General features: G+C 34.2%; 1 protein-coding gene across 1 annotated transcript in view; it reads right to left on the bottom strand.

Annotated features, from left to right (window-relative positions):
• The window catches only part of LOC136032308 (60S ribosomal export protein NMD3-like), a 54,615-nt gene that overhangs the window by 3,969 nt on the left and 27,440 nt on the right, over positions 1 to 23,206 (bottom strand). Inside the window, exons 6-10 of the mRNA XM_065712595.1 lie at positions 20,827 to 20,977; positions 17,399 to 17,541; positions 14,603 to 14,754; positions 12,126 to 12,241; positions 5,502 to 5,675 (exon numbers count right to left, since the gene is read on the bottom strand). Coding sequence (XP_065568667.1) covers positions 5,502 to 5,675; positions 12,126 to 12,241; positions 14,603 to 14,754; positions 17,399 to 17,541; positions 20,827 to 20,977 — 736 coding nt within the window. The remainder of the gene's footprint in view (positions 1 to 5,501; positions 5,676 to 12,125; positions 12,242 to 14,602; positions 14,755 to 17,398; positions 17,542 to 20,826; positions 20,978 to 23,206) is intronic.

The raw sequence follows: 23,206 nt of genomic DNA, 5'->3' as shown, positions 1-23,206 counted from the left end.
CGAGGTATACATCTTAAAAGTTACCACACATAGACAGCGCCTTTGTAAAAAGTATTTGGAGCTTGGTAGATGTAAATATCCAAAATACCTAATAATGCGGTACGCTGAAGAACTAGACAAGTCAAGAGATTTAGGTCAAGCGACAAACCTTGAGGCGGAGCAGAACCCCGTAGCTTCTTCCCCGTTGCCCTACCGGATCGTGACTGGTGGTAGACACTGGGATTGCGACGAATTGAAGGATTGCCGACGGATTTTTGATCCTGCATTTTTCGTGCGCGATCTAGAGACTTAAGTTTGGAAGCACAGGTGAGGGGGAAACAACCCGTAAAAATCATAGAACCTTAACGAAATTTACACCACCAGATTCAGCGTATCAGAGAATCCTACTGTAGTTTCAAGCTCCTATCTGCAATTAAACAAAAAAAAACAAGTTTTTTAAGTGAAAGTAAGGAGCGACATTAAAACTTAAAACGATCAGAAATTACTCCGTATATGAAAAGGGCTTTTTCTCTTCAACGCCCCGCTCTTTACGCTAAAGTTTTTTAATGTTTTAAAATGTAGAGTTAAAAGAAAGAGTCAAACTTTAGCGTAAAGAGCGGGGCGTTGAGGAGGAAAAGTCCCTTTCATATACGGAGTAATTTTTGTTCGTTTTAAGTTTTAATGTCGCTCCTTACTTTCATTTAAAAAAAAAACTTGTTTTTTTTTATTTAATTTCTGGACGTCTTTGAATTAATACATGGTTTGATCTTGGCTCTCCACATATAAATAATTCAGACGAAATTTGCATATTAATTTTTTGGGGCTAAATGGCTTTTCACAGTTTTAATCGGAAGATTTTGAGAAAAAAGGAGCGAGGGAGGAGGCCCAGTTGCCCTCCTATTTTTTGATTACTTAAAAAGGCAACTATAACTTATAATTTCTACGAACGTTTTCGTAAGTAAAAAATATACGTAACTTACGAATTAAATTACGCAGCGAACTTCAATATTCGTATGTTTTTATTGCGTATATGAGGGGGCTCACCCCTCGTCGATACCTCGCTCTTGATATTAAAGCTTAAATTTTGTCCCAATTCCTTAAGAATGAGCCCTGTATCACAAAGGCCGCAGAATAAATAGTTGAAATTACTAGAAATGCTTTAGCGTAAAGAGCGAGGTATTACGAGGAAGTAGACCCCTCATATACGTTATAATTTCTGTTCGTTTTAAATTTTAATGCTGCTTCTCACTTTCAGCAAAAAAAACTTTTCATGTTTATTTTTAAATAATGCTAGAAAATCCTGCGCCACCTCCATTGAAAGTCTTCCCCCATGAGAAGTTCCTCCATGGAAAAATTCCCCCCGATAATCCTCCCCCCTCAAATATTCCCCCAAACCAAAAAAAAACCCCTGAAAACGTCTGTATACACAGGTCACAGGTCAAATGTATACACAGGTCAAAGATTGTAACTTGCAGCCCCTCCCACGGGGACTGCGGGGGAGTAAGTCGTCCCCAAAGACATAGTTATTGGGTTTTTCAACTATGGTGAATAAAATGGCTATCTCAGGATTTTGATCCGGTGACTGTGGGGAAAAATGACCGTGGGAGGGGGCCTAGGTGCCCTCCAATTTTTTGGTTACTTAAAAAGGGTACTAGAACCTATCATTTCCTTTAGAATGAGCCCTTTCATGACATTATAAGACCACTGAGTCGATACGATCACCCCTGGAAAAAAAAAAAAAAAAAAAAAATAAACACGCATCCGTGATTTGTCTTCTGGCAAAAAATGCGAAATTCCACATTTTTATAGATTGGGGCTTGAAACTTCTACAACAAGGTTCTCTGATAAGCTGAATCTGATGGTGTGATTTTCGTTAAGATTGTATGACTTTTAGGGGTTGTTTCCCCCTATTTTCTAAAATGAGGCAAATTTTTTCAGGCTCGTAACTTTTGATGGGTAAGACTAATCTTGATGAAGCTTATATATTTAAAATCAACATTAAAATGCCATTCTTTTGATATAACTATTGGTATCAAAATTCCATTTTTTTAGAGTTTTGGTTACTATTGAGCCTGGTCGCTCCTTACTACAGTTCGTTACCACGAACTGTTTAAAAATGTGGAATTTTGTATTTTTTGCCAGAAGGCAGATCACGGATGCGTGTTTATTTGTTTTTTTTTGTTTTTTTTCCAGGGGTGATCGTATCGAGCCAGTGGTCCTAGAATGTTGCGAGGGGGTTCATTCTAACGGAAATGAAAAGTTTTAGTGCCCTTTTTAAGTGACCAAAAAAATCGGAGGGCACCTAGGCCCTCGTCGCACGCTAATTATTTTCCCAAAGTCACCGGATCATAATTCTGAGATAGCCATTTTATTCAGCGTATTCGAAAATCCTTACAACTATGCCTTTTGGGATGACCTACTCCCCCACAGTCCCCGTGGGAGGGACTACAAGTTACTAACACTGACCAGTACTTACATATTGTAAAGGTTATTGGGAAGTGTAGAGACGTTTTCTGGGGCGTTTTCATTTGGTTGGCGGCAGGGGTTGAGAAGAGGGGGATATGTTGGGGGAACTTTTCATGGAGGAATTTGTCATGGGGGAAGAAAATTTCCATGAAGGGAGCGCAGGATTTTCTAGCATTATTTAAAATAACAATGAAAAAATAAATATGACAAAGTTTTTCAACCGAAAGGAACAGAATATTCCTGTTATTATTTTCCTGTAAATATTAATTCCTGTAAATATTCCATAATAATTTCTGTTAAAAGGAACAGAAATTATTACGTGTATGGGGGGCTCACCTCCTCCTAATACCTCGCTCTTTACGCTGAAGTATTTTTAGAAATTTCAACTATTTATTCTACGGCTTTTGTTATTCAGGGGTCATTCTTAAAGAAATTGGGACAAAATTTAAGCTTTAGCGTGAAGAGTGAGGTACTGACGAGGGGGTGAACCCTCTCATATATGTAATAAAAATATGAGAATACAGAAGTTTCTTTACGTAAGCTAATTTGTAAGTTGCGTATATCTTTAACTAATAAAAATATTCATAAAAAATTAAAAGTTCTAGTTGCCCTTTTAAGTAACCAAAAATCGGAGGGCAACTAGACCTCCATCCCCGCTCATTTTTTTCCTCAAAATCATTCGATCAAAACTATGAGAAAACCATTTAGCCAAAAAAAAATAAATAGGCAAATTTCGTTTTAATTATTCATCTGCGGAGAGCATAAATCAAAACATGCATTGATTCAAAAACGTTCAGAAATTAAATTAAATAAAAACAAGTGTTTTTTAGCTGAAAGTAAGGAGTAACATTAAAACATAAAACGAACAGAAATTACTTCAAAAATGAAAGGGGCTGCTTCCTCATCAACACCCCGCTCTTCACGCTAAAGTCCGACTCTTTCTCTTAACTCTATTTTTAAAACAGTAAAAAACTTTAGCGTAAAGAGCGGGGCGTTCACGAGGAAGCAGTCCCTTTCATATACGAAGTAATTTCTGTTCGTTTTAAGTTTTAATGTCACTCCTTACTTTCAGTTAATTTTTTTTTTCAATTTAATTCGTAAGAAAACTTTGGTTTTCTGAGAATCCTCGAAGAAAGCTTTCAACTAACTTTGGTGTTTAGTTTCGAATTAATCAACTGAGGTATTTTAACTTGCCTATCCCTAGGAAAAAAAGTGGAAAAAACAATAAATTTTCAAAAGCACTCTGTGCATGCCGTCACAGTTTCATATACATGGGCATTTTGTATTTGAGAATGATAGTGCTCTTTTGCTCATTTTCTCTTCTCCCTTGGTCGGTAACCAAGCTTCCAGCCAAATATATTACTATCTCTCCAAAGGAAGCTGTCTATCAAAACCTCTCTGAGTTGATAATTGGTACTATTTGAAGTTTTGACAATCGACGGTCTCTAGAGAATTAAAAGACAGAAGACTAACCTAACTTTAATTTTGAAGCTCGATGTTTTCAAGTTCACTTAATCACGGCCTTAAATCATCCTCAACTAGAGAAGTGGCGGCAACTACAACTCGGTATGAATATCTTAATGAAATACGCAGAACAATTACATATTTGTCACAATAAACAGCAAATATCTTTTCCCTGAGTTGAATCAGAAGCTTTAATTAGCAGTTGAATTTCGGTTCGTTTTCAAGCAGACCTTCTTAGTAGATTAACCAGGTGTTATCGATCCCTCTAATCCCTAGAATGTCATGGGTTAACATCGACCGTGCCCTTTCGTGATTCTTTTTTTTTGTTAGTCGTGTATACCGTTTTTCATTTCATTGTTTGCATCCACTTACGTAGACGCCGATTCTGAATCGTTTGTACCATCAATTTTTGGCTCTTTTTAGTCCGTTATTTCGACAGTTCATAAAGTTGAAATATTAGAAGGTAATTCTAATATTTCATCTTTGTGAATAGTTTTATCTTCTTTTTTTTTATCAAAGGATAAATTATCAGTCATCAGCTGACACTTCCGATATTAATTATAATTACTAAACATCTTTAAAATATAAATCTGAAAATTTATGAGATTACAATTAAAGTAAATTTGGGGTATTCGAAATTAACTTAGGTGAATCTTCCAAAATCAGCCAAGTCTGTTACTTCTATGGTAATGACAATCTTTTCAAACCAAAATGTTAATGTAACCAAAACACAATATATATATATATATATATATATATATATATATATATATATATATATATATATATATATATATATATATATATATATATATATATATATATGTATGTATATATATATATATATATATATATATATATATATATATATATATATATATATATATATATATATATATATATATATATATATATGTATATATATATATATATATATATATATATATATATATATATATATATATATATATATATATATATATATATATACATATATATCTTAAATAATGAACAGGTTGTTTGGATTCCGGACCACTATGACGCCCTTGGTAAATTTTTAAAAACTCCCTACCCAACAAAGAGAAAGATAAACAAAATTCCATCCCTATATTTAAGGGCAGAAGGAAATACAGAAAAACAAAATGAAAACAATATTGAAAAAACAAGAAGAAATGGTGAACATAGAAAACAAACATTTCCAATATGAAACAAGATACATTTACGGAAAGTACAATTTTAGTTAAAATAAAAGTAGAATTTTAGTTGAAATGTGTCGTAAAGAATACGATAACGGTTCTAAGAAGGTGTCCACATTTCCACCAAATGTATATGTGGAGAATGGACCATTTGCATAATTTGGATCCCTTGTCCCTGGCTCCGCACGAGTCTTGTCCCCCCTGGAGGCCCAATTTTCTGACACACCCATCTTAACTAAGTCAACGCTACTAGGTTGATTCCCGTTCACGGATTTTCACTTATTTGGTTGCCCTCCAACAACTCCTGGCACTTAAAATGTCAATTATAAAATAGGGGGTGAAAAGAAGGGGGTTTATCCCCTTTTAGGTAAAAAAAAATGTACATTCAAAACATACCTATTGACACTACTCTTATCTTCAACATCAAGATGTTTCAGCTTCCAAATTCTTCGTCGGTTTCTCAATGCTTTATCAGGAAAGTGCTTTTTAACCAAGAGAACGTCTGGAATATAGTCTTTCTTCAGACTTTCAAAATTTGAATCGTTGACGTTACTATTTAGAAGATCAAATCTGTAAATAAAACCTTCGACATATTAATCCATTCTGCTTGGTTAAAAAGGAAAGTACTTGGTTAAAAAGGAAAGTGCTTTTTAACCAAGAGAACGTCTAGAATATAGTCTTTCTTCAGACTTTCAAAATTTGAATCGTTGACGTTACTATTTAGAAGATCAAATCTGTAAATAAAACCGTCGACATATTAATCCATTCTGCTTGGTTAAAAAGGAAAGTACTTGAAAGGAAAGCGCTTTTTAACCAAGAGAACGTCTGGAATATAGTCTTTCTTCAAACTTTCAAAATTTGAATCGTTGATGTTACTATTTAGAAGATCAAATCTCTAAATAAAACCTTCGACATATTAATCCATTCTGCAATGAGTAAAAATATTAAAGGAAGACACCACTTTAATCTTGATTTCCAAAAACAATCGATGGAAAAAAAAAAACAATAGGAAGACTCATACTGGAAAACCTAAAGTAGCCTCTGTCCAAATTTAATTCATGATTTGGCTTTCATTAAGAAGAAAAGAAAACATCTTCAACTAATACTACCCAAAATTCAGGGGGACACAGAGAAACCCATGGGGAACATAGAGAAACCCAGGGGGTACGAACACAGGGGGGGGGGAAACACTCAATACCAAGCGCATCAATACCAAGGGAGTTCATAAGAATATTTTATGTCTACTATTACTACTAACAACTCATCACAGAACCTAGCCGCCCTAGGCCAACACAGATATGCATGCTCTTCCTCCACCCTAATCTATTCAGAGCCTCTCTCTCTACACCCTCCCAGGGAGTTCCCATCTTCCTTAAATCTTTCCTACGACAACCTCCCACCCAAACCACGGACAACCTACTTTCCGTTTAGTCCTACCCAGTTGGCCAAAAAGGACAATCTTTGGCAATCTGTTATACTTCAACCGCAGAATGTGCCCAAGTCATCTCAACCTTTTCTCTCATTATAGCACTAGAAAGCGGCACTGGACCATCGCTTTTCGTACAGCCTACTGTTTACATTGTCTTTCGGGGATAATAATTTCATTGACGAGCAAATATTACATCGTGCATACTTACATATATACGTTTCACGCATACGAAAAATTAAATTTATAAGAAAAGTGCCATAAGCAAATTTTATACAAAAGAGCTTAGAAGCACATAGGTCACATCTTTGGGGAATGGAAGGCATAGGGCTTTCCTTGTAATGGGAGAAGTGGGGGGGGGGTGTCTAAGCCCACAAAGGCGAAGAAGAGTCATCTACTTTGAAAGTGGTTTAACATCTGCTAAAGATTTTGGCTGCAGCACAAATTAGAATTTGTTTCCTGAAAGCAATGAGGAATATTAGATTTCAGCTATATTGGGTATCTTGACGACGTCAGAAAACACATATCCTTTAAGAATATTCCACAGAGCAATGTGTATGGAGATCATGTATTTCGTGTAATCCATTCAGTGTCTAGATATTTTCAAATGTTTATAGTCTTTAACTTATTTATTATAATATTTAATAAATAACAAAATAGACTAACGTTTATTTTGAGCGTTTTTTTTACACTGATTAATTCAAAGTTTTACACAGTCGCAGCGCTTTCTTCCAGCGTTTTAAGAGCACTGGACAAAGCGTCCATGTCTGAATGATGAGCTGGCGTTTTCACAGAAATGTAGCGCATTCTTGGCAAATTATTTTAAATTTTACAAACATGAACACTTAACCGGAACAAGTTGAGCCATCAAGTAGCATGTTGAGCTAGCTAGTAACTTCATAAATTTTCCATGGAAAACATCATGGTGATTTTATAGATTAAAAAAGAATTCGTGTATTTAGGGGTTAATTTTTTTGGAATGGTAAGTATGCACAGGAGGTTAAGCATAGAGTACAAAAGGGAAATATGTGTATGAATTTAATTTTAAACAGTGAGGTTGGGAGATTAGGGATTTAGCAATACATAAATATTTATTTAGGACTAAACTACCCCGGTTATGCATTACGGGTGTGATTTGTGGGATTTTAGAGAAAGTGAGGAGTTGAAGAGAATGCAAATTAATTATTTTAAGAGAGTTTTTCGGGCCAAAAATCCACTCACAATGTTGTACTGGAGGGGGGTTTGGGACTAAGTAGGTTAAGAAAAGATAGCTTAAAAAGAATGGTGAAGTTTTGGATAAAAGTTTTAAGAAGTAAAATTAGGCTACCGAAAGAAGCCTATTTTAGTCTGTCGGACGATGATATAAAGGTAGGGTGGCCACAAAAAATAAAGAAAATGTTACATGAAGTAGGATATTCGTATTTTTGGAATGAAGGCAAGGGATCGAATTGGGATACAGTGGTTGATAAGGTAAAAGAAAGGTTACACGAGCAAGGAATACAGCAGTGGCAGGCTCGGAAGGAGGCCTCGGGGATCTCTGAGTCTGTATAGTACGGTAAAAGACACGTGGGGGGAAGAAGTTTATTTTAAGTTGGGATTGAAAGGGGAAGAAATAAAATGGATTTTGATTTTAAGGAGAGGGTCAATTGATATTGGGGAAAGAGAGAGAAAATTTAGGGGTCATAGTGTTAACCCAGTCCCTTGTCTAATGTGTGGGGAAGATGAAGAGGATATTTTTCATTTTTGGGGGGAATTGTAAGGAACTGGCAGATCTCAGAAATGAGTGTTTTTCGTTAGTGTTGACAGTTAGAAGGTGGGTGGAAGAGATTGCAGGATCACGAGTTAAAACGACATTAAGGAATCTGGCTAGGTATGTTGATGAAGGGCTGATACATCCTGAAAGATGTATTTCTTGATAAATAATATCGTGAAGATTCATGTATAAATAAATTTTTCTTTTTAATTTATTTGTGTTTTTGTCGATTTTGTAGTGTTTATGTTCTGTTTTTTCCTATGGCTCGATGCTATTTTTTGGAAATACATACATTCATACATACATTACTACGTGCTTGGAAAATCTCTCAAACTTAAAAGTCAGCCTAAAAACATTCGAAGCGAGAGCTAGCCTATAATGAAAATCTATTTCGAAAGCTGGCATAAAACACGCAAGTACAAAATAAATACAGCCATTGTTAGCTAAAAAAACTATCTCTCTCCAGCCCTTGAGTGCGAGGGCCAGACAAAGTAAAACTGGACATTCTTAACACTTCCTATACGGAAAGACTAAAATACATTTTCGACCTCTTCTAGCCTTGGTCAACGTGCTTATTAATAGCTTGGCTTAACACAATTCCTACTTTGACCATTTATGTCCTATATATTTAGCATATTCGTGAATAAAACACTATCTTTTCTATGAAAAACTCAACTTATCATCAATTCACGAAAATTTATAGGGGCAGGGGACAAAGTTTATTTTCAAAATCTAGCAGAGGGGCAAATTTGTCATTTTTCCGATGAAAAATCCGAAAATACATTTTTCAATGAAAGTACGCAAGGTCTAGGGGACATCAAGGGGAGAAAGTACCCCCCTCTTCAATGGACGCCACTATCTACCCTCAAGAAAGGTAAGATCTTAAAACACTGAAAGGAAACACAAAGCCTATCCAGATCTTAAAATTTGCAGAATCAGAATGGAAGCACCACAATTACTAACAATAGCATCAAAAACGGTGTACCAGACTGAATCAAATAAACAAAAGGAGTAATGAAGATAGAAAAAAAGCGACGAAACCAATACAAGATAGAAGCAAAAATTAAGAAATAGCTTTTTTAGCAACAAGCGACGACCTAGCTTAGACTCCGTTAATTTTTTCGGTAGCTCGGCCAGTTAAGTCCTAAGCATTAAGTCTAAACGCTTCAACAAAACTCAAATTTTCTTTGGCTGAATGAGGAATTGGTCCTTTTTGCACTGGATTAGAAATTAGTTTATTTTTCAACGAATCATTGACTAGCTCGTTTTCGCACAGAATCGCCAAATTTAAAAAGCAAGATAATTTAATTTAAGCTAACAACAGATCCAAAATCCATATAGGTAAGAGCAGTGCATCCCAACTTGCGGTACGTATACCCCCAGGAGTACAAGGAACCCTGTGAGAAGGTACACACAAAAAAAAAAAACAATATCAATAATGGCGGAAAACAATGAAACATGCAACAGGGTACAAACAATAAAAGAATATAACAGCATTGGCGATAAAGCCCTGAAGTGTATGTTGCCTTTCCAAAGCTCAGTACTTGTTGAGAGGGCATTTTCATCCTATAAAGAATCTCACTGAGAAATATTCGGTTTTCTGTCCATAAATTCAAGTAGTTTTCTGTTCATTAATATTCATGCTAAATTCTTCAAAAAAAATGTTCTCTGTCTTGTTTAAAAAGAATCTTAGTTAGGTTAAGCGTCGTTATTAACATTATGAATATACTAAGCTTTCCCACACATTGTATATTTAACATTTCTGCCTTTGAAGCTCAGCCTTCATCAAGATGACAAAGAAAGTATAACTAACTTCTTAAAAGTATTCTAGGTGGTTAATAGTAATATTTGGAAGGGGATGCTCAACGATGAAAATCTTTTCTAAGAGATATGCGATTTGAAAATAAAATTTCAAGGACTATTTGGACTTTCTTGAAGACGTAGAAGAGGATCCTGGTCTTCAAAAGAATATTTCTATTTACAAGAGTATCAAGAAGATGGAAAAATTAAGATTTGAAAAAGGGAGACCACTGGGTTAGAGGAGCAAGCAAGGACTTCTGTTTTCACAGGCTCGTTGTTGCATAGAACGAAACCAATACACGCTAAACAACTCTCTAATGATTCGCCCCGAATGAATTTTCCCGAATTTTCTCTTTCGAATCGAATTTTCCGAATAATAGAATAATCTGGCTCTGGTGGCTCCGTACACGCAGGCTATACAGATGGCTCCGTACAAGCAGGTAAAGCAACTGCTGCGGCAGTCATCGCCCAGCTAAATCTCCACATTTTGAAACTCTGTCCTCACGGCTGAAATAGCTGCAATATATCAGGCTCTGAAGGTGGTCCAGGCAAACCCTCCTCACAGGAAAAAGGCAGTTGTATTCTCAGAATCCCAATCATCTCTACAAATTATCAAGAAAATCTATTTTGAAGTTACTGATAGAGATGTCCATCGGTTGCGAGAATTGACATTAGCCCTTGCCAGGGCAGGGGTAGAACTAGCTTTCCAACATGTCCCCAACCACCAGGGAATACGTTATAACGAAGAAGTTGACAAACTGGCAAACTAAGCAATCTAAAGGTCTTCTGGAATCAGCCAAAACGCGGTATCTATCACCATTAGGGATGCACTGAGACGCAGAAATTGGAAATTACTTCACTATAGACCCTTGAATCTCATATTTAAAGACTAAAGGACTTGGCGTTTCTAAGGATTAAGAGCCAATCAATGATTCTCAGGAGAGAAGAACACTTGTGAAAAAAAACACCCAAGCCCTTTCTGTCACCAATGCGCATCTGCAATAGAGACTATTCAACATCTCCCGTTTGAATGACAAAAGTCAGCAACAATCTCCTCTGAGCTGAAAAGAACCACCAAGAAGTTGGAACTGCAGGAAAATATTAAGCTGTTGCTAGAAGTAGACCTCCCGGCACAGGAAGGGAGATTGATCTTCAAGAGGATCATTGACTTCTTCCGAAGTCTCAATATTTCATAAAAGAACTGTAAATTGTAAGAAGAAGGGTCGACAGGTAGAAGAAGGGGAGGGTTTTGTCGCAAGAGCCAAGTTTACTCTTAAATTACGGGGGAAAGGTAGTAGAATCCTACGCTTCCCTTGTTTGACCCTTATGAAAAAGCCAAATTAGTTTTTTCTGCCCCTTGGAAGAATATAAATTCAATGTCATGGAGGAGAATTAACTAACTTTAAAGCAAGAAGGACACCGAATGAGAGAGTCTCTAACGTGCTCTCTAACGAAAAAGAAGATCTCTTGTGTTAGAGTTCTATATATTTTACCCCAAATCTTGTCCCGATATTTTCCAAAAAAGTAGGGTCCTTTTTCTAGGTCGTGACCTGGCTTATCCCTAGCAATTCTATAGACATTCGGCTAGCTTTCGGTTTTACGTTCATATAAGGGTACATATTCACTCAGATAAATAATTGTTGACTTATTCACTGGAGGGGGCAGTTTGTAACTGTTTCGCCGTTGTATTCTATTGTCCATACTATTCAATTTCTTATTCTTCTCTCCTTTATTATTCTTATTATCTTTTGTTCTTCTATTCTTATTTCTTACTTTTATTTTATAGTATTTATATAAAAAACATATTTAGACAAGCTTTTAACACCAATTACACTGACTATTCTACACTTGCATTTGTAGCCTTACAAATTTTTTGCCTTACTAACAGATTCGAGCTTTATAGTCTAGAATTTTATTTCTAGTCTTACAAAGTCTTAAAAAATCCATATAAGTATTCCAATATCATCGTCTTCTTTTTTAAAAGAATTATCTAACTTAAATGTAACTTCATTAACTACTTTTTAAAATAAAGGAAACATACCCTAAGACTGAATCTCCAGGCCTCAAAAGATGCCCTAAATGAGTCTTGCAGTGAATTGGATTGTCATTCAAACCCAAGTCTGTTGCTTTGACAACCCAAATGTCAGCTAATTCATGCTAAAAAATAAAAAAGGAAAACCAATTAGGAAAAGGAGAAAAAATGCAGTATATAAAAACTGTTCATTTACACAAAAAGAGTCCATTTTTACAAAGATTCCATACAAAAAGAGTTAGTACAAAAAGAGTCCATACAAAATGAGTTCACACAAAAAGAGTCCATTTTTACAAATAGTGTCCATACAAAAAGGGTTCATTTTTACAAAAAGGGTCCATATAAAAAAAGCCCATTCAAAGAGAGTCTATTTTTAGATACATTTAGAGTTGATTCCAAAGACTTGTTTATTTACTGGTTAAAGATCATTTTACTGGTATGTCAGATCATTTTTACACTATGTGCCGGCATTCGTTATTCCTGATTTCAAAACAAATCATGTTTCTAAGCGAGTTGTCGTAATTAGCAAATAATAGAAACAGTCATCCTTTCATTCTGGGCAATAACGTCATTAAGGCATATAGCGCTAATAACACTAAAGTAGAACATTCTCTTTTTCTTATTCGTCTTAATGTTGAATAAATACCAAGCTACGGTTTGGAATAGTTATTGGCTCGGAAAGAGTAAGAAAGTTTAGTCATCGATGGACAACTCAATGGCTCCCATTTGCAAAGCAGTTGGCAGAAGACCGCACTACCTAGTTGGTTCAAACAGATATTCAAGATTCTTAATACCAGGCAAGGTCAAAATGCCTGATTCCCACCACAAGTACAAGTAAGTACGTACTTGTTATTAATAGTTACTATGTTACTTGTCAATATTTACTTGTTATTAATAGAACGTGTCCTATCCCTCTAAACCTTTGAAATACGGTCATTCAGCCGGGTACACAAAACAATCCGTATAGAGTTTCTCTGGAAAACATGTAACATATCGTACTCCGTCTTTTGAAGGTCCATACACAAAGAGTCCATACAAAATGAGGCCAAACAAAAAGAGTCCATTTTTACAAATAGTGTCCATACAAAAAGAGTTCATTTTTTACAAAAAAAAGTCCATACAGAAAGAGTCCATATAAAAAGAGCCCATTCAAAAAGAGTCTATTTTTAGATACATTTAGAGTTGATTCCAAACACTTGTTTATTTACTGGTTAAAGAAATAACTTCTCTGTCAGATCATTTTTAAACTCTTATGTGCCAGTATTCGTTATTCCTGGATTTTAAAACAAATCATATTTTTATTACAATTTTTACTTTTTGCTTACTAAGCGAGTTGTCTTAATTAGCAAATAACAGTAATAAGCATCCTTTCATTCTGGGCAATAAAGTGATTAAGGCAAATAGGGCTAATAACGCTAAGGTAGAACATTCTCTTTTTCTTATTCGTCTTAATATTGAGTAAATACCCAGTTACAGTTTGGAATGGTTATTGGCTTGGACATAGCCAACTCTTCTAATCATCTACTTAAGACCGCACTACGCGGTTCAAACAGGTATCGAAGATCCTGATCCCCGCCACAAGTACAAGTAAGTAAGTACTTGTTATTAATAGTTACCCTTGTCTTATTAAATACCAACTATTATCTAATTGATTAGTAACGAATTAATTAAGTAATATATTGAGCAACTAAGTTAGTAGATTACTGACCGAAAAGGATAATCTTTGGTAACATCCTAATCCGGATTCACAGACTTATCTTCCTATTCTTCCAAACTTTTTTCAACTTAAAAACACCCCGAGCCTTGGCTATTCTACCTTTAACAACTACACCGAGCCTTTACTAATAATACTACGGAGGTAAGAGGGTAAGGAGGAGGTAAGGAGGTAAGAGGTAAGGAGGTAAGTTGATAAGTGAATCTATCAACTTGATTGCAATAACACTATTAAGGGGAATAAAGGTAACAAGTATTAAATATATACCAAGTTACAGCTCCGAATTGTTATTGGCTCGAAAGGAGAGGAAGGCGTGAACTCTTCTAATCGTCTAATTTTCTAATTATTATTAGCAGGCATATCTAAGTAAATAATTCAATAATACCTGATTAGTCAGCAATTAAATAAATAAGTAACAGATTGGCAATTTAAGTTAATAGATTATTAATTTATTATTACTACTAGAACATCTAACAAAAAGGAGACTAACGAAGGAGAGGGAGCCATAGTCTCTTTTAATTGTCTTAAACATTAATTACTACAAGGCAAAATAATCCCTCTGCGATTTGTGCATAAGGTTCCTAGCGTGTGGTTTTATCTAGGGAAGGGGGGACAACTCATAATTTTGTCCAACTCATAAAAACATAGCAAAAATGAATATAAACAATTTTCTAACACATTTTTAAAGTTTTTTACTACCCCTCCCCCCCAACGAATAAAATCTTAGATGCACCCTTGAACCCTAATCCCAAGAATTAAGATGGTAAATCACCTTAGTTGAAATGTGACCTTGACCAGAGAAAGTAATCCTTTCATGATTCAAAACAGGTTCTATATCCATTACAATATATTCAATCAGTTGTTTCGTACCGGCAATAGCAGTGAAAGGATGTCTCCAATATACATGTGTTTGAACTTCGGCAGCTGTAAGAGAACGAGAACATGAAGAATTTACCCCATTATAGTTGAACATGGGTTCAACTACCCTACACACGAAACAAGAAAAATGTGAGCACTAGAGAATATCAAGTATATTTTTGAATTCAGTGTCTTAAGTAGAGTTAGAATAACTTTTATCAGTATCTCATTTTTTCAGTCAGAACAAAAAAAAAATACGATTTTACAGACTGTTACACAAAAAATCCGATTTATAAAAGAATTTGATTCCATAGGCTGATGGTAAAACTGTGAGTGGTGCTACGCATGAGCACATGTAGGATCCAAAAATTGTTGATTTAAGACTTCTTTGGAAATATTCTGCCGTAACTTTTCTTTCAAAATATCCGACTTATATCCAAATAGCCGATATAGATTTAGAACGAGATTGTAAGGAAATTGCTCATTAAGGATGGCTAGTACTGTCACCTTATTTAAAATTTTATAATAGAAAATTAGCTTGCAGTAACTATATATAACCATTGGATGAATAAAACTGTTCTTTGTGAACAGTATATTTGGTAAGCTTTTACTTTTGTCTTCCTTTATGCGCAGTTTGCATGACTTGTGACACAAAAGGATAACATCCTGTAAAAGGGCAGGCAAAAATTTGTTGTTTTTTTGGGCGGGCGGAGGGGGAGGAGCAGCTAAACCTGAGCTCCCCCATTAGCATTTTCAACCATTACCTCTTTAATTAGCAGAAATTTTGAACTCCCATGAGTTATATGCCCCTAAAATTTTTCCTAATCCTATAGCTTAAAATCTGATGTGGTAGAGATAGAAACGAGTTTATTTTTGTATCCAGAGCCCAAGAGTTGACCAAGAACAAGTCACAGATCTTAGGTAAACGAAACGGCTGTCCCACAGTGTTAACATTATTATAAGTATTATTGTTATTTATAAATATTAATGGTATTATTTATTTACTGGGTATTAAGCCATTTTTCACGTTTTTAATGAATAAACAAGGTTGCTTGAGCCTCGACGGTTTTGCTGTATGTACAGTACCCCCTTCATAATAAAGAAAGCCCCCCCCAAAGGAAACCATTTTTGCAGGAAACAAGTGTCTAAACCTGGTAGAGTTTCTACTAAAGCTTCTCCTGGAAATCAACTTCAAAGTACATACCTAATGTAAATACATTTTCTGTTAAATGACCTCCAACGTTTATCTTAAGAATTAAACGTAAAGGACTTAAGGAGACAAAGTTAAGCGATATGTTACTGTCGATAGTAGCTACAAACTCAAATTTTCTAATTAATCTATTTAATGAAAATTCGGACTTCTAATAATACTTGTAACCAAAATTTTTAAACCTGGGAAGAGATTTTCTAATATCAATTAAAATTTTATAATAAAATGACCGAATAAAACTTCGCTTCTCTTGATTTCAATACAGATTAATATTCCACTAATTCCTGCCATTGTGAAATATTATAGAACGTTTTTCTCAAGTTTCTTTCGAGGTTTCTGTTCCCTCTAAAGCACTTGATTTGGTGATAAGCCTTTAGTTCCACAGAAAGAACAAGATAATTATATTGATGGTTTGATTAGTTTCATACCCATATATTTACTAGACCCAAATCATAATATTGCTTTGATTTTTTTTTTAGAAAATAATCTAAATTTGCCTAAAAAATAGAGAAATTTTCTTATTTTTGCATATGCCTGGGCACATTTTTAATCTATTAAAATAAGCAAATTTCAAAAAGATGATTTGGTAGATAGATAGAAGTGATTTTCAGCTATCGAATGATTGTGTCAAATATTGCGTTTGTATTACTCTTGTATTACAATAACGTGAATATGTTGTATCATGTTGACATATTAAAACTTCAGGACTACAAAAAAAAAAAAAAAAAAAAAAAAAAAAAAAAAAAAAAAAAAAAAAAAAAAAAAAACAATAAAAGCGTTTACAGTGAACATATACATTAATACTGATAATAATACAACATAATAATAACGTTTGCAGGGAAAATAAACATTATTACTGATAACAATAATACAGCACAATAAAATGCTTTTTATAACTGACTAGATGTTCTAATCAATTGACTCTTCCCATGAGTTTGTTTCTTTTCGCGCTTCAATTGATTTCGAAAGAACGCTTCAAAGATTTAAAAGAAACATAAAATGTAGATTTCATGATTCCTATTCTTCAAATACATGAGGCTAGGCAGAATTAAACTCGCGAGGGACGAGGCAACGAGGTAGTTTTTTTGCGGGAAAATCCCATTTTTGACACCTAAATCTGAAGAAATTTTTCAATCAAAAATAGTTTACCTGAAGGGGGTATTGGCCAACTCCCAAAGCAAAGACGTATTTTCATTCATTATAGACGCTATTTCTAAGCACTACAATTACTACCAAGAATTGTGAGTAATAATCAAGGGCACGCCCAAGATTTTTGTTCAGGAGGGGGGGGGGGGGGGGTCACCCCCCTGATAAAAAATAATTATACGCGTTTTTGTTACGTTTTTGCGAGTCGGACAAAATTTGCTAGGAGAGTACAAACTCCGTAAAACCAGTGACGGTTCGGGACTCTCTTGCGCCCGGGGCAAAATCTTGAAAAAAACAATAAGTTACAAAGAGAATACAAAGCTGAAGCGAATGATGAGAAAAAAAAAGGCTTACTTTGAGCAGAGAAGGGGTTAATGAGGTGTATTGTGTTATTAATCCTATGAATGATACAAAGTTGTCCAATGCCTCCAAGGTTATGAGCCAGTTTTTTTGGTAGACAAACTATACTATCCTTGCATACTGGAGCTATCTCGACACTTAAAAAAAAGAATATATATAAAATAAATAATGTATATAAATATAAAGAATATATATAAAAATAAATAATAATATAAAATAAAGAATATATCAGATAATCCACGAGTTTTAAAGCTGAAATGACCAACACTAAAAGATTAAAAATGTATGATTATATTTATATAAATGTATATTTTATTTTTCTCCAAAGAGACATCAGAAATCAAATCCCGGTCACCTTCGATGTATCACCCACTAGGCCTTTTCGCAGAGATTCACTTGTGTTATCAAGTGGAAGTTTTTGAATTTGAAAAATTTCTGGCACTTTTTTATTATATTTCTCAAGCAGACTTTTCCTTCTTTGAGTAGAACACCTTGGAATGCTGCGAAAACATGGCCCATATTGGGAACGATTGATTTCCCATATCTGAAGTTTTTTTGTTTTTTTTTGTTTAACGAAGGAAAAGGAAGAGCTAAGGTTTTTTTTTTACTTATCACCGCGTCCATCTCAAAGTTATCGATCCAATTATCTACATTTTCATCTCAATGGCCAAGAAATTATCTGATAAACTGTTTCGCCGAAATATGGCTCAATTCTATAATAACAGTAGACAATTCAGTTGTTTCATAGTTAATTTATACCTCAATATCTTTTCTCAGAAAAAAACATCTCCTAATACTGCAAAACCCATCGCCTGTCTCGAAGACAACCAAATTTCACACACTGGACCAATTTTTTTGTTTATATATATATATATATATATATATATATATATATATATATATATATATATATATATATATATATATATATATATATATATATATATATATATACATACATTTATATATATATACCTATATATACCTATATATAACCTATAATTTTTTTACTTACACGTCCATGTAATTAAAGAATGATCTAATTATATAGATTTTCATCGGAAGGATCAAACGATTATCTGAGAAATTTGTTTCTTGTAGAAAAAAAAAATCAGGGCTTCATTTTACAGCATCATCAAATACGGCAGCGTCTTTTATATTAACATAATTTTTAATTATTTTCCTCAACTATTTCTATTTTTACTACAAATCGTAAGCCTCTGCCACATTTGCCATATGCTTCATTTTACAGTACCATCATATACGTCAGCGACTTTTATATTAACATAATTTTCAATTATTTCCCTCAACTATTTCATTTTTACTACAATTCATAGGCCTCTGCCAACAATATTGATCCCTCAATACCAAATTCAAAACTATTTTCACCTACATGCAAATATACTTGTAATTGAAAATATTTAAATGAATATCCTGGGATAGTAGGGTCTTTTGTTTACGTTGCTGAATTATTGTGTTACGCTGAAAAATTAAAATTACTGAATATCCTGGGATATTAAGGTATTGTGTTTACGGTGTAAAATATTTAAATGAATATCCTGGGATATTAAGGTATTGTGTTTACGGTGTAAAATATTTAAATGAATATCCTGGGATAGAAGGGTATTTTGCTTATGTTGCTGAACTATTGTGTTACGCTGAAAAATTAAAATTACTGAATATCCTGGGATATTAAGGTAATGTGTTTACGGTGTAAAATATTAAAACCATAAGACCGCAGAAAAAAAGAAAAAAAATGTTGACACAGAATAAAAGCCTTAAAACCTGGCTCAATAGTAACCGAAATTGTAAAAACGGAATTTTGATACAAATAGATGCATCAAAAGAATCGAATATTTTGAGAAAATTAGCCGTATTTTCGAAAAAAGGAGCAAACAGCCCCTAAAAGCCATAAAACCTTAATGAGAATACCACCATCAGATTCAGCGTATCAGAGAACCCTACTGTAGAGGTTTTAAGTTGCTATTTGCAAAAATGTGGCATTTTGTATTTTTTGCTAGAAGAAAGATTACGGATGCGTGTTTATTTGTTTTTTTTTCCATGGGATGATCGTATCGACCCCATGGTCCTAGAATGTCGCGAGAGGGCTCATTTGAACAGAAATTAAAAGTTCTTGTGCACTTTTTCAAGTGACTGAAAAAATTGGAGGGCAACTAGGCCCCCTGCCGCGTTCAATTTTTTCCCAAAGTCACCGGATCAAAATTTTGAGATAGCCATTTTGTTCAACATAGTCAAAAAATCTAATAACTATGTCTTTGAGGACGACTTAATCCCCCACAGTCTCCGGGGGAAGGACTGCAAGTACATATACTATTGGCGATTGGGAAGCATACGGACATTTTCAGGGGGGATTTTTTCTGGTGGGGGACGGAAGAAGAGGGTTACGTGGGAGGATCTTTCCATGGAGAAATTTTTCATGAAGGAAGAGAATTTCCATGAAGAGGGCTAGATTTCCCGGCATTATTTAAAAAAAACAATCAGAAATTAAATTAAAAAAAAGTTTTTTCAACTGAAAGTAAGGAGAAACATTAAAACAAAAAACGAACAGAAATTATTACGTATATGAAGAGGTTCGCCCCATCGTCAATATCTCGCCCTTTACGCTAAAGTATTTTTAGTAATTTCAAAAGTGCTACTTGTCCTAATTAAATGGCTTTTGGGATTCATTGACGAGGGGGCGAATCCCCTGATACTGCGTATATGAGGAAGTTTCTTCCCCTCGCCAGTGCCTCGCTCTTTACGCTAAAGTTGGAATTTTGTTAAATAGTGGCCGATATGAACAATAATTTGTTTGTGTTATTTTTTGGCCAATCTTAGAATTTAATATTATCTTCAGCAACTCCTTAACTATTATTTTTGTGTGATAATAAACCAAAGAAATTGTATGAATTCGGCTTGTGGTTGCTATTAAATATATAAAAAAAATTCCAACTGAAAATAAGGAACCACATTAAAACTTAAAACGAACAGAAATGATTACGTATATGAGGAGGTTGTCCTCTTCTCAGCACCTCACTCTTTACGCTAATGTTTTGACTTTTTGTTCCAATTATTTAAGAATGACTCCTGACACACAAGGACCTTTTAATTAGAATAATATGCTTTTTATAAATTCACAAACATTTTAGCATAAAGAACGAGGTATTGATTAGGGAACAACTCCCTCATATACGTAATAACAACCGAAAGAAAAATCCCAGAAAATTGCGGTTCATATCAAAACCGTAGGACCGCAAAAAAATATATGTTAAAAAACATTTTAACAAAACAAATAAAAAAAACATTAAAGCCGTAGGACCGCAAAAAAAATTAGCATAACAAAAACCTTTACACAGAACATAAGCCTAAACACTGATAACGTTACTTCAGAGTAATTCTGGAAGCGATAAATTTTCACCTACATGTAAGTATACTTATAGTTGAATATATTTGAATGAATATCCTGAGATATTAAGGTCTTCGACATCTGATATTTAACTGGAACAACGGATTGTAGGAAATCAACCATTTTTCTCGCAGAACCTTCATTGGCATAATAGAAATCCAGTCCCTCTAAAAGACAAAAGAAAAATTAAATAAAGCATTTTCATTTAAATATAAAACATGCCTGACAGACTTGGTATACATATAAACATGAAACATACATATCAAAGTATACACTTAAAAGACGTATACTGAACTCCAGCTCTAATTGGGTTAGGAACTTACAAGTAGCATTTATCAAAGCTAAGTCATGAGAGACTACAGAGACTTCAGCAATAGAAATCGACCGAGAGACGTCTGCGAAGTCTGGCTGTTGTCTGATCCAAACCGGAAATCTATGCATTCTGCCCTAAAGGAATGTCTCAATTCCTTTAAATTCCTACCAACAAAATAGGATCGGAAACACCACTTATTCGCTCAGGTGAAAACACTTTTTGTCGAGAGACGGAATAAATCTTCACCTACCTTAGCCTTAGTAGCTAAATTTGACAGATGGCGTTAACTTTTATCGCATCTGACAGATCAAAAGTTAGTCTGACAGCCCATCTGAAAGCCCAAGAACGTGAGACGGAACTACCTTTTTATAAAGAGCTTATTGTTTTAAATACGGTCAGTTAAATGGGTACCCAAAACAGTCCGTACATAATTTTTCAGGAAAAAACTACAATAGTTGATTTCTTGTTAAAAATAGCTCCTTCTATTTACTGGAGATTATGGGACTACCATACCTCCTTGAGATCCCAGTTATTATAAAGAGGACCGAGCTGTTTCTTTTTTTGCATATTCTATTGTTTTTATTCTTTTTTATTCTATTCTTGTTTTGCCTGTTCTATTCTTCTATTATATCATTTTCTTATCCTTTTTCCCTTGTAGTAGGGTGCCTGCTACGCTTCAAGTTCGTTCTGAGCTTTTATATTACAAAATACACTTCCAATTGGCTGTCAGGGCTGTCATTACTATGGCACTTTCAAATGCATACTGGTTGAATTTTATAGGTTAACTTAAAATTATAAACAGTGGCTGATAATTCAATTAGTGTAACTCTATTTTTTATAAAGCTTGTATATTTATTTTTATGACTCTTTCAGTGTCTTTTCTATATGTGCAATTAACTTTTGACACTATTTTCACTATTTGAGATAATTATAAAAGGGTGGTTTTATTTTTTTTTATTTTTGCGTGGGTTGCAAGAAGGTGGTTCCCCTTTCTTTCTTTTATTTGTGTTTTGTTGCCCGGTAGGTCAAGTCTCGTATCGCCTGATTTAAGATGATCAATAGTGATAAGTGGCATCAGGCTGCTTTTTCTTTTACTTATGTTTCGTTTTTCTTTTTCCCTGTTTTTGGGCGATGGAGCCGACTGAGAGAGCATGTCTATTTTCGAGTTTTTGTTGTTGTACGAACATTGTTAAGAAACGAATTTAAACTTGAACACAAGCGTAAACGACTAAACGACTTTGCTATTTGAATCATCGCTGGTTCAAATTATTCAAATTGAAAGTTTTTCGCTTTAGAAATCAAAATCTCTTTCAAAGCGAAAATCTGCAAGTCTTGTCTGCAAAATACCTTGACTTCCTCGAATTCCTATTTAAAAATATTCATCAGAAGCAGTAAACACTCGCTCCGACGAAGACACCTTTTTCGTTAGGTGACGTAAAATTCAACTTTTGAAGCAAAATTTGATTCCTGTCCCTACTTAGCCTAGAGCTAAGTTCTGATAGAAGGTGGTAATTTTCATCAAGCTTTAATGACTAAGTGATGATGCTATCTTAGTTCCGACATACGCGTGTCAATATGGATAACATTTCTATAAATTTTCTATAAAGGTTTAGAAAAACCTTGACTCCTTTGAATACCTCGAATTCCAATGATAAATTTTCGCGAGTTTTTAGCATAATAAAATATTTCTCACTGAATAATAACAACCCAAGCTACTAAGGAAAAGAAAGCAGTTCCTATTTTCGTAGGTTGTTCTTTCTATAATAAAAAATAGAAATATACTCTGAGAAATATAAAAAGCCTTAGGTAAAAATCTAATGAGAAATCTATCCTAAAAAAATTAAAATTGAAAATTTAAAGAATTTCCATTTGGGTATATAGGCTATAGGCTTGTAATAGGCTGATGTTACAATTCGTTTGTGACCCTAAAGTTGAACGTACCTACAAATATAATTTTATTTATGAGTAGGGCTGGAGAATTTTGAATCTGTAAATTTAATCCAAAATCAATCTGTATTTAAATTTGATCTATAAAGTGGAAGTTCAAATCTTTTAAATTTGTATCTGCAAATTCAAAAGGAAT

This window comes from Artemia franciscana, chromosome 10, assembly GCF_032884065.1.
Source record: "Artemia franciscana chromosome 10, ASM3288406v1, whole genome shotgun sequence".
In the NCBI taxonomy this organism is placed as follows: domain Eukaryota; kingdom Metazoa; phylum Arthropoda; class Branchiopoda; order Anostraca; family Artemiidae; genus Artemia; species Artemia franciscana.
This window is presented reverse-complemented; position numbering and strand designations above follow the sequence as displayed.